At 29.0% G+C, this 18,272-nt stretch overlaps 3 protein-coding genes across 3 annotated transcripts; all 3 read right to left on the bottom strand.

Moving 5' to 3' along the window:
• Nucleotides 1–395: 395 nt before the first annotated feature.
• LOC124914453 (probable methyltransferase PMT19) lies at nt 396–2,973 on the bottom strand. Its single transcript, XM_047455006.1, has 6 exons — nt 2,191–2,973; nt 1,890–2,100; nt 1,516–1,813; nt 1,071–1,451; nt 912–989; nt 396–828 (listed from the first exon to the last, which is right to left on the bottom strand). The coding sequence occupies exons 1-6, from the start codon at nt 2,884–2,886 to the stop codon at nt 630–632; spliced, it is 1,863 nt and encodes a 620-aa protein (XP_047310962.1). The 5' UTR covers nt 2,887–2,973; the 3' UTR covers nt 396–629.
• Nucleotides 2,974–8,168: 5,195 nt separating this feature from the next.
• LOC124914454 (protein SRG1-like) lies at nt 8,169–9,996 on the bottom strand. The gene is made up of 4 exons (XM_047455007.1): nt 9,721–9,996; nt 9,368–9,609; nt 8,782–9,106; nt 8,169–8,600 (listed from the first exon to the last, which is right to left on the bottom strand). Exons 1-4 carry the CDS (start codon nt 9,994–9,996, stop codon nt 8,358–8,360), a joined length of 1,086 nt encoding a protein of 361 aa, XP_047310963.1. The 3' UTR covers nt 8,169–8,357.
• A 1,754-nt stretch (nt 9,997–11,750) lies between these two features.
• On the bottom strand, nt 11,751–13,745 carry LOC124916244 (protein SRG1-like). The gene is made up of 4 exons (XM_047456974.1): nt 13,476–13,745; nt 13,130–13,377; nt 12,087–12,411; nt 11,751–12,014 (listed from the first exon to the last, which is right to left on the bottom strand). The coding sequence occupies exons 1-4, from the start codon at nt 13,743–13,745 to the stop codon at nt 11,772–11,774; spliced, it is 1,086 nt and encodes a 361-aa protein (XP_047312930.1). The 3' UTR covers nt 11,751–11,771.
• Between the last annotated feature and the right edge of the window lie 4,527 nt (nt 13,746–18,272).

Genomic DNA, 18,272 nt, shown 5'->3' with positions numbered 1-18,272 from the left:
GTATAATCAAGTTCATTTTTAATAAAAGAAATTGTCAGCTAGATCATACTTAATCTCTTAATCTGTTGCTTTATTCAAATATCTTATATAGTATTAAACTAAACTAATATTAATTATTAAATTTATATTTATTTTTAATATATATATTCTAAGTTATATTGTTAATTATAATTTTTATGAGAATAACGTGACATTATTATTGACAAAAAAAAATAAAAAAATATAAAGATAGGGAGTATATAGAAAATGTTTATTATTTTTTCAGCCAACTAAAGAAAATAATATAAACTACAAAACATAAAATGTGACAAAAACACACAACCGAACGATCAACTACACCGGTTATTTCAAACGTATGGGGATGTTTCTTCCAAATATAGGATTTTGACAATAATAAAAGAATGATATATCCTCATCGTTCATCACATAATCTATAACTTCATACATCCTATCTCTGATTTCAATACCACAATCTTCATATCACATTTAAAGCATGTCTTATTTTTTTTCTTGATCATATCTTATTTTTTCTCGAGTATTTGGTACCCATCTAATGGTCATATATACAAGAATAAGTGGCGATAAATCTTTAGACGAAACCCTTATACAACTAAATGGCATCATTAAAACTATAAAGAGTTTCCTACAAAGAGTATCTTCTCCGAGTGCAATGGGCCGCGCTGGCTATGCGAAAGCTTGCTTTCCCATCTCATCCTATCCATTATTCTTCGTATCTTTACAATCATATCGACGTGATCTCTTATTACAATGGCTCCTTCAGGTCGAAGCATCCTATACATCTCAAAAAGGATGTCCTGAATGTCACACCTACAATTAAATAAACACCACAAATCTCTTCTCAATGTGGCCTTGTTTGATTACAATACTGATAATGAAATCGAGTTACGTACTTATTCAAGTACATGGAGAATATATTGTCTGCGTGTATCAAATCATATGTTCTTGGGTAAGTCGAGAAAGGCTCACACCTACAATAAGCACAATTAATCGAATCATAACTAAAGAGAACTTACCATGAGTTTTTGTCTGTATATTATTATTACTATTACCAGTTCATATAGGTTCCGATAAAACCACGATCATAAATAGCACCGAGCGTGTTGTTTCCTGTATCGTGAGGAACCACATTCATAACCCAAACTGGGTATTTCGATAGAGCAGCAGCAAAACCCCCCATGCCAGCGTTCATGTCCATGATATTTCTATATTTGCCTGTAAATAGAGAATGGATGATAATACCATAATAAGAAACTCTGTTTCTCCATTCTCGATTGTACTCGTTGAAAGCATCTTTGGTCATTCCGGTTTCCACAGCTCTGTGAGGAAACACGTTTGACCTTTTAGGCCATTTCTCGAGCACACCTCCAGATAAGTCTTTTATGCCTGTTACTTGCTGGAGAGGAGTTATGCATGGTTCCATCTTCCTGTACCTGTTAGAAGGATCAAAATCAACCCTTTTAAGAGAACAGAAAGAACAGAATAAAGATTTCATACCAAGCGGAATCAGGATCAGATTGAGAACAGAAGTCGAGAGATTTCCATGTCTTCAATTTTTTAGAACATTGGATATGATTAGTAGGTTTCTGCCATACTGCAATAGTTCCTGTCTCTTTTACCTTTCTCCAACACAATCTTCTAGCCATATCTTCCAATCTATTCTGTTCATTCTCAAGATCCTCTCTACTTCTTTTCCATCCTTTATAAAAAACCCTCCAATTTATAGGTGGACCTGATAATACCCAGTATCCCCCTGGCCTTAGGATTCTGTCAATTTCCAGCAAATATAGTCCATCTATCAAATACAACGTAAACAGACATCAATGGTTATTATTGAATTATGATCATAAGAACTTTGAAAAGGTACTTACCATGGCCTGTCCATGGAACAAGACATCTTGAACAATGAGACATGTCGAATGATCTTGAAGGAAATGGCAGCCTATGAACACTGAGAATCCCGAGCATGGCTGGAACTCCTCGTTCAAGCGCAAACTGTACTTGAGCTTCGTGTATGTCTCTTGGCGCGACAGACATTGTTAGAATGTTGTAGTCCATTAGATGGGCTCCAAAGCTTGCAACCTTAATAAGAAATTGTTCAAACAATCACAAAAGCAATAAGATGTCATAAATATGACCAAAAACTAAGGTTTAAGGAGAGAATTAACTAACCCCACACCCAATGTCAAGAACAGTCCTTATGAGGCCATTCTTCAATGGCACAATACGATTGATATCATCGACGTATCCTTTAACTCCTTGGACAAACGATGTTCCTCCACCGGGGAAAACAAGAAGATCTCCTTTCAATTGAACCCAATTTTGCTGCTTCTTATACTCAGTTAACCTTGGAAAAGGAACATTGTTGAACCAAGCATAGTCTCTGCTTTTAGGCCATGGAAAAGGCTTTCTGTAGCCCTTTGGAGGTGGAATTAAACATCTTAAGGTCTCGGATTTATCTGGGCAGTGTCTTTCCCTATGGAAGAAATTCTTTGTACTGTTGATAAATTGGTTTGCTCTATATGGGTCTTGACAAGGGCAGTAATCTGTGAAGTTATTAGGGCAGTAAGGGAAAAACTGGGTTTGTTCTAGGGACTGATTTTCTGGTAGAGGTAAGAAGTGATGAGGTTCGAATTCGAGAGATTGAAAATGAGATGGGATTTGGAGGTTTGTGAGGTTTTTGATGTGGAAACAAGATGATGGGTCTTGAATGAAAGAGGAAGAAGAGAGATTTTGAGAACCGAAAATGTAAGAAAGAAAGCAGAGGATAGATAGGAGTATGATCTCAATGAATGATCTCTTGAGAGGCTTCCGACCGCCTGAAAGTGGCGGTGCCGGTTCCGGCGCCGGCGCCGGTGGTGTTACCATTTTTGGAGGCAGACATTCCCACTTTGCCAGCCCATTTGCTAGTTCAATTTGCAGAATTCCGAAAATCCGATTGCCGAAATCGAAGGTTTAGGCTCAAAGAATGTGACTTTTTCATACTACCCATTTAAGTCCAGAGTCCAAACATGTCGGGTCGGGTCGATTATTTTAAAGTATTGATTAGAAATATTTCTATGCAAAGATAAAAAAAAAAACAATCCCATTTCACATTTATTTACTTCGGTAAAACGACTCATTTTCTCAGATATCTCATTAAATATTTTTTCTCTATAAATCTATCATCTCGTAACCTTAAACTTTCGTTTCGGTGAAATCAAAAATATCAAACATTACTAACTATTTTTTACCCACTTTAGCCATCAATCTCTTGACCTTAAATCACTCAATCTGACAAACCATTTCATTTCACATTTATCTACCAAATTAAATTGAATTTCTCATCTCGTGACTTTAACTTTCACTTTAGTCAAATAACTAATTTTCTCACATATTTTAACCACCAATATATTTTCTTTCTCAATAAACATCTATCTCTTTACTTTACTTTCACTTCAACTAATAAAAAATAATCACATTACATATTTATCCATCAATCTCGACCTCTATTCTCTTAAAGACATTACTTTCACTTCTTTAAACAACTCATCTTTTCACATATTTTATAATATACAACCCGACATTTTTATCCTCACTTCGGCTAACCATACAATTCATTCCACACTTGTCCACCCCAATTGACCTTTCATCTCGTTAAAATAAAGAAAAATAATAATTTTTAAAAGATAAGAACGAACCTAATGAATAAAAATAAAGAACATAAACCCACACAAAACAGGGTCTTAAATGGGTACCATGGACTTGTCATTTGTCAAATGTATAAAAACATAAATAAATTCAAAAGATAATCCATCATTCGTTAAAGTCCCTTCTTTCCAAAATGTAAGGTCATAACTCCTTAATTCTTCTAACCTTCTCAATATATAGGGCAGAAACTTGAATAATCGGGGTAATGTGGGATATAAACAAAAGGAACTTAAAAGGATTTGTTTGAAATATGATAAATTTAATTAAATAAAATGATCAACACAATTATTACACCATAAATTATTCACAGATAATTTATATAAATATTTTTTGAACAAAGTTTATTTCATTAAAATAAAGAGAAAAAAAACAAGAACCAAAATAATGAACAAAAATGCACAACCCAAAAAAACATGAAACCCACACAAAACAAAAGATAAATAGTGTCTAAAATGGATTTCATGTACCATTGGACATAGTCATGGTTGTGGCATGTATATAGACATAAATATACGTGCTTTCAGATATGAAATATTTGCAATCATTTGAAATAAATATAGGGAGGAAAACTCATATTCCAAAACAATGGTGAAAAAAAGAATTACTAAACATACTTCGAAAACCAAATCATGTGATGTTTTGCTTTCATTGAACTCTTACACAAGTACAAAAGCATATCGAAACATGAACGCCCTGAACAGACAACAAGAAGGCAATAATATTACGCCACCAATTATAAAAATGTATGTTCAGATCATTAATGAAAGTCCTTCTTTCCAAAAGTAGAAAAAACCATTTTCAATGCTTTTTACTTTCACAGTGCATTTCCAGGAACACCTTGCATTGCAGGCATATCTTTGTAGACAAAAACTTAGGTTATCTGGGCAAGGAGGAATATAAACATTAGGTAACTCAAGGACATGTCAGGAATACGGTTAAATTTAATTAAACAAAATGATCAACACAATCCAAAATCTTATCAACACAAATTTTGCACCATAATTTATCCACAAATAATCTAGTTACAGGACAAGGAACTGAGGTCTGAAGATGACACAAAAATAGAGATATTATCAAGTGTTGGAATTAGTTAATCATGGAAGGAAGATAGTATGTCCAACCATCTTTTCTTTCATATTCTTCTTATAATTAGTGTCTCCAAATTCGTGAACCAGCTGAAGAAGATAATCAGCTAGAAAATGAATTCAATAAGAGTATATATAACACCTTCTTCAAGTATTACCTCTTTTGCTAAGAAGGCCTCAAAATTGAAAGGTTTGGGCTCAAGTAGCTAGGCGGTGAAATCGTTAGGACATATTTGAAATAGTAGAAAGAGCTAGCATATCTGAAACAAACAGCAAGACTACCCCTAACAGCTAATTAACAAGTCATCAATATGAGGTTTTGCTTTCAGTGTCTGCATTTAGATGAAAACCTTGTGAGACTCTTCTTACACAAAAAGAAAAACATATCTTAAACATCATGTGTGGAACTCCATCTGAAAGGGAAGTTTTCTTTTGCATAGTAAAATATGTTTCGATCAAAACAATATTCACACAAAAGGAAGAAGGCTTAGTAAATTTGGATAAGAAAATGTTGTCTGAAGATGATACATAAATAAAGAGATATCATCAGGTGTTGGAATTAGTAAATTTGGATTGTAGGGCACAGTTATTTCCAAAACAATGGTGGAAAAAAAAAGTACTAAACATGTTTGGAAAATCAAATCAATGTGAGGTTTTGCTTTCATTGTCTACATTTAGTTGAACTCACAAGAAGAAAGCAGTAATATTATGCCAGTAGTTAGTTATATAAATGTATGTTCAGATCATTCATGAAAACCCTTCCTTTCAAAAGTAGAAAAAACAAAAAAGTCTTTTCCAATGAGGTTTTGCTTTAGAGTGCATTCCATCAAACACCTTGCAGGCATATCTATAAGATAAACTTATTATGTATGGTTTTACATGAGAATCTGATGTAGCAAAACTGAAGTGAAATTAGTAAGAGAGAAATCTGAGCGAGGCTCAGAACGTACGTACGTACGTGTTCATAACTTTAAATTGCGGTTGACATGACAGATCAAACTCAGCTTTCTTCCGAGTTGACTCAATTGTATTTATTATTCAATTAAATAGAAAGCGATGAAATGTGTACTCCTTAACAAAGAATTAAATCGAACATGTTAACGATGAAAAATAGAACAACTATAAAGACAATGGTGACGACAAAAATGTGAATACCGTCTCTTCCAACTATGCAGACTACAATGATATATATTGAAAAACATTTTAATACAAATCTCTAACATGCATAATCCCCCACATTATAACATCTCCATTTGGTTATGAATTATAAGTAGTATTTAGCAATTGTACATGAGTACATTTTATTAAGAATTTAGCCTATTTGTATAAGAAGTATTTTAATACAAAATCTCAAACATGCATAATCATGACAAAAAAAAAAATTAAAAAAAAAAAAATATTGACAAATTATGACAAATAAGGTCTTGGTGGGGCCTCCCCTTTGTTGGACAGTTCAAATAGTAATGGCTTACACTAATAGTCCAACAACCTCAAAATATTAATGTCCCACAACCCCTTTCAAAAGAATTAATTCCTCTGCTACCTTACCTTTCATATTATTTTTTTCCAAATATTTACATTTTTATTTGCATTCCTAAATTACTCACGTTTCTTTATTTAAATTATTAATTAACTTTTTAATTACCTATCTTTTACATTAAATCCAATAATTACTTTATTTTATAATTATATATAATTAAAATTAATAATACATATATTAAATAAAATATATTACATAAATATTAAAATAACACATATATTTTATTTTTACTTAATTTTATAAATATAATATATATAATTAAAATTACTCATTCTAAAATAAATAATTTAAATAAATATTATAAACTAAAATAAAATATTATACACTAAAATAAAATACATACAATTTTAATATTATATATTAAAATAAAATATATTATATTATATAAATATTAAAACAATGCATCTATTACATAAATATTAATCCTAACATGTATATTTTATGTAAATCTTAAAATATTATAAATATTTTAAAATTTATATAATTTATTTTATTTTAAGGTTTTTTAAATTGATATTTTTATAAATATTTGAAGGTTTATGTAATATATTTTAAGGTTTAGTTTAATTTATTTTAGTTTATAATATTTATTTTAATTATTTAATTTATTATTGCTTAGTTTTAATTATATATATTATATTTATAAAATTAAATATAAACAAAATATATGTGTTAATTTAATATTTATGTAATATATTGTATGTGTTATTTTAATATTTATATAATATAATATATTTTAGTTTAGTTTATAATATTTAATTTATAATGTTTAATGTTTAATTATATATATTATATTTATAAAATTAAATAAAAATAAAAAATATATATTATTAATTTTTATTATATATAATTATAAAATAAAGTAATTATTAGATTTAACGTGGAAATTGTGTAATTAAAAAGTTAATTAATGATTTAGAAAGAAAAAGTTTGATAGTTTGAGAATGTGAATGGAAAGGTGGATAGTTTGGAAAAAATTGTTTAAAAAGTAGATAGGACAGAAAATAGTTCTGAATGTACCTCCCCTTTGTTAGACATGAAATAATATATAGTGTGACTTCACCTAAATTTATTCATGTTTCTCCTTAAAATATCCTCAGAACCTAACCTTTTAGTAGGTATTAAGGTATATTTTATAACCTAATCTTTTAGGTATTAGGGTATTTCAAAACCAAGTGACTATTGCTAACTTCTTATATTCATAAATAATAATAATAATAATAATAATAATAATAATAATAATAAAATATCTCTAATACTTTTAGAAACAAACCTCTCTATTAGCCAACTCATGAATTAGATATAACAAATTTTGAGTGCGAAACTTTCCCAGTTAGAATTGAACATTTCTAGAAATGTAGCCTCCAAACATGCTTACATAGATATTAAATACTTATCACTATTATGTGACACAATTTATACTATATATATATTACTGTAAATGAGGTTATTTTTGTTGTTCAAATTTTCCTTTTGAAGTTCATTAAGACTTGAACGTTTTGTAATGTTCTAATTAAGTAAAGCTTTTTGAATTGATTTACTTATGACACAAAAATAAAATTTACCTTGGAGAAATCAATTACAAAATAAACATAAAATTCTAATAGAAAAAACAAGATATTCATTGTTCCAAATCAAGATTATCAAAAGAGTTCAGAACAAACTTGGAGATATATGAACTTTCATCTACACTACTATTAATTAACTAATGTTTTAATAATAAAAAAACACTTAATTTATCAATTAATTAGTCTTAATAAACTACTATGTTTAAATAATTAATAATTCATAAGTGCAGCACATGAGCATAATTTTCATAATAGTAATATTAAGATTAATAAAAATATGGCCAGGGTGAAAAATAATGTTAAGGGATGGAATAATTAAAAACATACGAACAAGTCTGAGAGCTGATTTAAGACAATAAATCAAGCTTAATTATTAAAATACATATAAAATCATTTCCCATTGCAGTATATATATAATCAAACCAATTGGATTAACCAAATCATGGTTAATTATTTTCAAATTCTCATAAAATCAAGGTTTGATTTCCCTTGAAGCTTGTAAGAGAACATATCTTTGAAGTAATCAGAAACACCAACTTTCTTGAATAAGGCTGGAGATTCGGTTGTGATTAGGCTTGGAGCAGGTCCCAATTCTTTCTCCAAATTAGGGTTATGGAAAGTTGCGATCGAAAGCCTCTCCTTGCTCGAGTTCACCCTAGCTCTATGCAAAATGCTTCTATAGGCCCCGTTACTCACAATCTAAACATAAAAAAAATTAATAAATTAACTAACTAAGACCTTAAAAGTCTATGCAATATAATATAAATGATATTCGTTTAAACATATATAATAACAAAAACAATACAAAAACACGAGTGTTCATGTTGTTATAAAACACACCCGAAACTCAAATAGTACTCGTATAGTAAAAATAAATTACCTCCATAATATCGCCAATGTTAACAATGAATGTACCCGGAAGAGGTTTGACAGAAATCCATTTGCTATTTTTCATAATCTCCAAACCAACCGTCTCATTGGCCTGAAAAAGGATGGTAAGTCCGGTGGAATCCGAGTGAGGCGACAAGCCAATGGCTAACTCCGGCTGAGGGCAGGGAGGGTAATAATTCATCCTCATGGACTGCATCCCTCCTTCAAACATCTCATCCATATCTCCACCTTCAATTTTTAAGGCTTTTGCCATCTTCCCAAATAGTTTTGTAGCTATTTTATTCATTTCATTCGAGTATACTTCCATAGTTTCCCTAATACAAATGCATTAATTAATTAAATACAAGAATAGTTTTAAAATCATATACCAAATTTATCTTCTTCTTTTTTTCACTTTTGTAATATGAGGACCAGCTTTCATATATATATCTACTAAAATCTAACTTATGTCACAATCTTGTGTATTCCGATCAATAAAGCAAAACAACAACATGCAATAGTATGATCTGAAACATAATTTGATCAAATGATAATTGGTTTAATTAGCTAGGTTTAAGAAACAGAAAGAGATCGACCTGAAAGATTGTGGTAGGGAAGGAAATAAGGAAGGGTTTCTGAGAAAAATAGGTGATGTGATGATCCAAAACATGTCACCCCAATCAAGCTTTTGCCCATCCGATACAACAAAATGCTGCCCAAACCCTTCAAGTCCTCCAGGTTGCTGCCAATACTTCTTTTTTTCCTCCATCGGTAGCTTAAAGAATTCTCCCATTTCTTCCTTCACTTTCTCCATTAACATCAAACTCACCCCATGATTCTTCAACTAATGATCATGATCATGTTCATGTTCATCCCATTCACACATAAAAATTAAACCCATTATTAATTATATAAGAAATGAGTAATTATAATTAAAATAGTTGAGAACAAGAACCTGGAAAAAACCCCATTCCTTACAGGCTGAGTCAAACTTGTTGATCTCAATCTCATGATCCTGATCATCTCCAGACATCAACATCCCTAAGTCAATGATTGGGATTGAAAGATCATCATCATCATCATCATGGGATAGGATCAGACGGTCTTGATCATCGGTCTGAATGTAGCGAGATGGAACAGAGTCGAGAGGATTCTTAGCCAACTCCTGAACAGAGGGTACACTAAGGGAGCTTCCCAAGAAGCTTGCATGGTTTTCACCTTCCATTTACACCTTAAGCCTTAAGAGAAGAGAGAATGAAATGCTGTATTGATTGTGTAAGGAATACCATGATCCATTCCATGCTAGTTTTATATCCAAACAAGAGAGATCATTAAGAAATATCACACAATATTATTACTTCAATACTAGTAAAAAATTTTTTTTACCTTTTCAAAATAAAATAGTAATAAACTAATTTATCAGTAAAAAAATATTTGATTTTGTCAAAATTCAAAACTAATAATGTTTGTTAGAAAATTTTGATAACTTATATGTAATTTTTTTATAAAAAAAGGTTAGGTATATTAAAAATTATAAAATTCTTTCAATCAAAACTATAAAGAATGACATAAAAATAAAAAAATTGTTACTCAATAAAATATATGTTGTAATTTAATAAGAAAAATAAAATTATTTTCACTTTCAATAAAGTTTACTTTGGGTTAATGTAAAAGACCTTATATGATTACGATAATAATACTTTGTGTAGAAAAATACACATTCTTAGTCTAAAAAGTTAAATGAAATAGAGATAAAAATATTAATTATTATCAATATTTATTTTTAAAAATACTATTTTATTTTTTAAAATTTTGCTAATTATTCTATATCCAAACAAGATGTAATTAAGGAAATATTCCACTGTAAATATATCAATAGTTATTATTAGATCTATAGTAGCAAATTTTGTTTTTTTTACACTTTCAAAATAAAATAGTAAAATAATTATCACCATTAAGCCATTACTATTATTATTGATAATAATATATATTATTATGCCGTTTTGGTATCTGTCTGCCCAAGTATATGGTCTTAGGGTAAAAAAGTGAAGAATTTGGTTGGCATAATTTTATTTTTAAACTATTATATTATACACTTTTATATTAAAATAATTAATAAATTTAATTAAATATATATTTTTTATTAAATGAATTACCTGAAACCGTGAACTTGCTCTTGAGATCCTCTGCTGCCAAATCTATATGCTGCTCCTCTCACAAGCGGAAGGCAATATGGTAAATAAATAAAAAGTACTTCGTAAATTTGAACGAATAAAAAAGAGCACAGATAACATTTTAGAAAATTTGGACGAATAAAAAAGAGCACAAATAACATTTTAGAACAGCCGGGACCAAATTAATATCAATATGCATATGTACTTGTACTATTAACATTTAATATATATCCATTTATGCATTGTGGATGTAAAGAAAACTATACTATATATACCATTTTATTGAATGGGATTAATTTTGAATGATAAACACAAAATTATCATTATTGTGGAAAAGTTAATGATCGATAATAAGAAACAAGTAATGCCATTGTTATCATAAACTAATCAAAATATTTAGAAAATGAAATAAAATTTCAAGAAAAAAACAAGATACTCATTGCTCCAAATTGAGATTATCATATAAGATGATCATGGAGTTGAATTTAATTAGTTTCTTAATACTCCTCGTTTTTCTACATTCTTAGTTGACTCTCTATTAATTAATATTTTCATTAAAAACTTAATTTATCAAATCTTGATAAAGTAAATCATTTAATTCATCAAGTGGATCACATGATAATTGTCATGATAGAAATAGAATTTTAAAGAAAAAAAACAAGGTAGAAAAAATTAAATGTTAGGGATAATTAAAAATATATTAATGGAGACAAATTTGAGATATGATTTAAGGCAATAAAACAAGTTTAATGATTAAAATACATATATAATTCTGTCTTGCAGGCCAATTGGATTAACCTAGCTAGCTAATCATGGTTGTACATTTTCAAATTCTCATTGAATCAAGGTGTGATTTTCCTTGAAGCTTGTAAGAGAACATTTCTTTGAAGTAATCAGAAACACCAACTTTCTTGAATGATGCTGGAGATTTGATTGTGATTAGGCTAGGAGCAGGTCCCAATTCTTTCTCCAAGTTAGGGTTGTGGAAAGTCGCAATGGACAACCTCTCCTTGCTCGAGTTCACTACCGCACGATGCAAAATGCTTCTATAGGCCCCGTTACTCACAATCTAAACATAAAATAAACAATCATATACTCGTAGTAATAAGATATAAAATTGTAATGTATCTTAATAAATTACCTCCACAACATCGCCAATGTTAACAATGAAGGTATCGGGAAGAGGTGTGATTGAAATCCATTTGCCATTTTTCATAATCTCCAAACCAACCGTCTCATTGGCCTGAAAAAGGATGGTAAGTCCGGTGGAATCGGAGTGAGGCGACAAGCCAATGGCTAACTCCGGCTGAGGGCAGGGAGGGTAGTAATTCATCCTCATTGACTGCATCCCTCCTTCAAATATCTCATCCATTTCACCTCCTTTCATTTTTAGGGCTTTTGCCATCTTCCCAAATAATTTTGTGGCTATTTTATTCAATTCCTCCGAGTATGCTTCCATAGTTTCCCTAATACAAATTAATGGATTAGATAAAATTACATAGTTTTAATTTATTGAAAAAAAAAGCAACAAGTATAGAATTATGTTACTTGTATATTGTTTAACCTAGCTATAATTTGAATGGATAAATTATATATTATAAAAGTAAAACATATTAGTAAACCAAACATCTTTTACTTTTTTTTAATCTAGATTTTCCTAAAATTTTACAGATCTACTTAAATCTAAGGTCAGGTATTTCAACCTTATATAATACTATCTCGAAAGTTTGCACACACATGCAGATCTACATTATGATTGAGTAAACTCTTAAAAAAAAAATTACGCTAAAGTGTGACATAACTTCTCATTTTTTATTTTATTTCACTGCTAGTTTTTTAATTATTAAAAAAAATAAAATTATGCTATTCTATAAATTTCATCAATAAATTTCCCAAAATCAATTCAAGCCTACCCAAATTTTTTTAAAGTCCACCCAATTTCAAATTTTGGCACGAGTCATTGACACACGATAACAAACTTATGAAATGTGTATGGCTCTAGCCAACACCCGGTGAACATAATTTGAAAAGATAACTAGTTTCCGTATATGAAACACCTTGGGTGCTGACGACACTTTTGACACATGTGTTTTTGTATTGTTTTGTTCGTTAAGCTTAAACCAATATTAAATTATTATGTATTTTTTTAAAAAAAAAATATGAAACAAAGAGAAATGAAGATACCTGAAAGATTGTGGTAGAGATGGAAATAAGGAAGGGTTTCTAAGAAAGATAGGTGATGTGATGATCCAAAACATGTCACCCCAATCAAGCTTCTGGTCTTCCGATACAACAAAGTGCTGCCCAAACCCTTCAAGGCCTCCCGGTTGCTGCCAATACTTCCTTTTCTCTTCCATGGGAAGGTTAAAAAAAGTTTCCATCTCTGCCTTCACTTTCTCCATTAACATCGAACTCACCCCATGATTCTTCAACTGATGATCACGTTCATGTTCATCCCATGCACACATACAAATTAAACCCATTATAATAAGAAAACAAATAAGTAATTAAAACAGTTGAGAACAAGAACCTGGAAAAAACCCCATTCCTTACAGGCGAAGTCCAACTTGTTGAGCTCAATCTCATGATCCTGATCATCTCCACATATCAACATGCCTAAGTCAATGATTGGGATTGCAAGATCATCATCATTATGATGGGATGAGATCAGACGGTATTGATCTGTGTGAATGTATCGAGATGGAACAGAGTGAAGCTGCTGCTTCTTCACCAACTCCTGAACAGAGGGTACGAGAAGGGAGCTTCCCAAGCTGCTTGCTGCGGGCTTTTCACCTTCCATTTACACCTACTGCAGGCTCAAACAGAAAAACAAGTGTAGTATTTTGGTGTGTGTGAGGAATACATGGAGAGGGTGATGCTAGTTTTATATCCAAACAAGACGTTATTAAGGAAAGGTTTCACTATAAATTTACCTATTATTAAATTAATTTTTAACTTTAAAGTTAAAAATAGTTGTAAATTAGTTATTGGTCAACTCATAAATATGACTGAGTTAATTAGTTCAACTTGTTCTACTTGTATAAAACTTATATAAATTCATCTTTTGAATTTTGTATGACATTGGTGCAAAAACTTTATATAAAGTGTTCATTATGTTCAACTAAAATAAACTTTCTTAGAGCAAATTAATTTGTTAACACTAAGACAAAAGAATCAAAATAAAGGATTGGATTTCGTAGAGCTAATATTCATATTTTTGTGGCACATTTTACCTTTTTTTTTCTTCAAAAATTTATAATGATATTTAATAACTGAACACTAATTCACTCATCATTCATCTTTAAGTCATATCTATTGTGTAATAAATATTGATATTTGAATCTGCCGTATTGTATAAATATTTTATTGAATTTGTTGTCCATTTCATATTAGCATATTTAATATGTACATTTACACTATAAATAGTTAAGTCAATGGAATGGATTCTGTCATTTTAATTAACAAATACATTTTAAATTTGTATATGTCAGTAAGAATTTTTATTATTATTTTTTTAATATGGCCGGAAGAAATATATAAAATAGAAGTCAAGAAGTTAATTTATGTAGAGGCATGTTCCTCATTGAGAAAAAAAAGTTGAGTCTCCTCTTATGCTTATTTTGATATTTTTATTTTGGCTTAGATTGATGATTTTTCTAATTAACCCTGATTTAATATGTTAGTGTTTTTATTACTAGTGTTGTATACATGTCTCTATAGATATTTAGCGTTATACAAAAAAAAGTTTTCAAATTTCAAAATTAAAAAATATAAGAAATATGTAATTGTGTATTTGACGAGAATAGTAAAACAAACTAATGAAAAAATATATGCACAAATTTCTACTATCTAATTCTTTGCTGAAAACTTTAAATTTTAAAATATCTTAATATTTAAAGTTCGATTCTTATTTAAAATATTTTAAATTAAAGTTGAAAATCAATAAAGGTGAGAATTATGTTAAATTTTTTTAGAGAATAAATTGATTTACGGCAACTCACTTGCTTCTCCATTGTCGAGTGATGACTAGTATTTTGAGCATTTTGTGAAGTATTACTAAAATTAATTGGGTGATGTCTGAGATTTTATGTAGTTGCTGGAAAGTTTGGATTGATGCAGCTGATATGACAGAGCTACATATTTGAGTTATCATTCCAATTATTCTTTGGTGAACTATATGGTTGGTGAGAAATCGGCGAACTTTCAATAATCGTAGTCGTCCGATACGTATCATTCATAATACTATTATATGATACTTTCTGAGATTCTTTTGGAAAACAGTAAAGTATGTCGGGGAGTTAATCGTTCTCTCGAAAATTTACGAGCTCGATAACTTTTTAAGTATCTTTTTTTCTTATTTTTTATTTGTTATTTTCATTTCATGGTTTGTCGTTATGCTTTTAATGTCTTTGAGATAGTTTTCATCATTTATAGAACAATTTATCTTTTTATTAAACCGAATTATCTTTGTGAGAACTTATATAAAATGTTTATTACTAGATCTCAATTGGGAAAGAAATAGGATTTCACTTTCAAATGAAGCAATAATAGGGTTGAAAACTTGCCTACACTCAATCTTAGCAAAATAATAGTAATAATAATATGTCAATGCTTGAATTGGATTTCTCTTAAGGCCTACTCCATTTAAGTTTTCTTATTTTTATATTTTTTATGCTGAAACCAAAGCTAATTGACCGTTCTCTTAATTCTCTTAAGGCAGACTCCATCTAATTGGATCTTTTTTAAATTATGAATTAGATTTTTATTTTGTTCATCTTATTTACAAAGAAAAATAACATTTTAGCATTATAAAATAAAAATGAAAAAGAAAGAGAGAGAAATACATGCTAACTTAATACAAGATATGAGTAGAATTGTTATAAAATAGTCTATGAAAAGTTGAAGAATTGTTATATGAGATATGTATACTAATATTCATTAAATATTTTTAATTTATCCTTCAAACCTAATGACAATAAGAGTTGGATTCTGAACCTAGATCCTATTTAGGTTCGAGTCCGTCGACGATAAAAGTAAACCGCACTCCAATAAAAAAGTGGAACGAACGATCTAAATAAAATTAAAAAAAAAAAAAAACTTTAATTTTTCTATGGGAATGTACACTATATAGAGGCTTTTAATTTCTCATTTTAGTGTGGCCTCTTGTAACAGGCATGCATCATGCAACACGTGTCTTGTCATCTACCATCACATAAATATTTATTTATTTTTGTTTTATTTACCACATTTTTTTAAAAAGAATAATCCTTGTTATCAAAGAAAATTTAGTTTTTCATTCACCATAACTTGAAATGTCTCAAACCTATTTTCTCTTATGGTACAAAATAAGTCATTTTCCTATGACAATTATTAATTTAGTGTTCCAATTCCATTTTGGAAGTTTATAGGTATCAAGTTATATCCTTACAAATTCTTTAGGGACAGAAAATAGATAGTTAAGTCTTTTACAATAAAAAAAAAGTATCGTCACATTCACAATTAAAGATTATCAAAATAAAAAACAATTATATTTGAATTTACTCAATAAAAAAATATTGGTATTTTATTTTAATTATCATCACATTCACAATCAACAATTATCAAAATATAAAAGTGTTTTATATTTTTTTCTCTTCTTAAAGCCCAAAGAATAAGACCCATTTTCTTCTTTTGTTTCAGCCCAAAGAAATATATTGTGGTCCAACTAGAAATAGAAAAAAGACCTGAGCCTTTCCCTTCAGCTGCAAAACCGCGGCGTGAAAAAAAAAAGATTAAAAAAAAAAAAAAGTCAAGATCTGGAATCTTAAATAAATAAATAAATTAATTAATTAAAAAAAAAAAAGCAACCGCATCACTTGCCATGAAAATGGAATCAACCACGCTGCTAATTAATATGGCCAGAAGTCTTTCATAAAGAGTGCAAATTTAGTTAGCGGTTATTCTAATTTATTTTTTCAACAAGTCACCTCTCTAGATCTCTAATTTGTCATCTTAGTTATTTATTTATTTTTTCTAAATCATTGGACAAGAATTTTTATATATTTTATAACGTAGAAGAAAATTCCGGAGTCCGGACAATGTTATGCTACTAAATTTGCGAGTACATTAGCACTGCGAAGAAACTGAATTTAAAGTTACGGTGACAAAACATAATTGGTTTAATGTCTTGTATAACAGGTTTGAAGCTTCAATATTTTATTTTAACTTTATTTTTGGAGTCTGACTTGAAAATGATGTTGTGTCATTAATTGTCTACATTGTTTAATGAATTGCTTGATTTTAGCCACAACAAATTTAAGACATTTGAAGGTATGGTCAAAAACTCTGACAATCATCTTCAAGAAAGAAAAAAAAAAAAGAAGTTTGTTATACTTATAATAAAATAAAATTTTTAATTTAAATTTAAATAAATTATTTTATATAATAGTAATTTTATTAAATTTAAAAGGATAAAATAGTCTTTTGTTGATTTTGGTTACAAATATGCGTTAATTATTAAATATACTTATTTAATATATTATATTAAGTGGTCATAGGTAAAGTCATAAATAATGTCGTAGTATTATTACTTCATTTTCACTCAATTATTTTGTGTATAAAGCTTTTCCTTTTATGGATGGAGGCCTATTCAAATTATTATATAAGTAATAAAACCAATTATTAGAGTTATAAAGAGTTTTCACTTTTGTTAAGTTGCTATAATAATAGTTGGCATGAACCACTAATGTCAATATTCTCCATTATTTTTTAGTATACATCTTTTCTTTGGTTTAACTTTCTTAGGTCTTGTTTTTCATTATTGTTCTTTTGATAATTATGTTTGTTTTATTTTATAGTTGTCTCAACTATATATTTAATCAAATATCTATGTATACTTTGAACATATATAATTATAAGTTGTTTGTTTGTAACTTTGTATAAAATACATATGATATAAAAAAAATAATTTGAAAATTTGTCAGTTTCAAACAGATTCTAGATAGTTTTCTTGTTGGATAGCCTTTCTCATACATGGAAAAAGACATTTTTTCCATTATAAAAACGTGCTTAATTGATATAAAAGTTCCACGTTTTTGAAATGAAAATTACAGGCAAGTGGCATAATCACGTAAGTAGGCCTAGTTTGATTCCCAAAAATGTATCAATCATAGTTATAAGTTAGTTGAATTAATCAGTTCTTACTAACTATTTAATAAATTAAGTTTAAGTCCTCCTCTATTTGTGAAGAGATTAGACAATGAATTCATGCTTAGCTTCTTTTTTAAATGATAATAAGACTATTTTTTATATATAAAAATAAATCGTCAATAATTATTTAAGACTTGAA

This window comes from Impatiens glandulifera, chromosome 9 (genome assembly GCF_907164915.1).
Source record: "Impatiens glandulifera chromosome 9, dImpGla2.1, whole genome shotgun sequence".
In the NCBI taxonomy this organism is placed as follows: Eukaryota; Viridiplantae; Streptophyta; class Magnoliopsida; order Ericales; family Balsaminaceae; genus Impatiens; species Impatiens glandulifera.
This window is presented reverse-complemented; position numbering and strand designations above follow the sequence as displayed.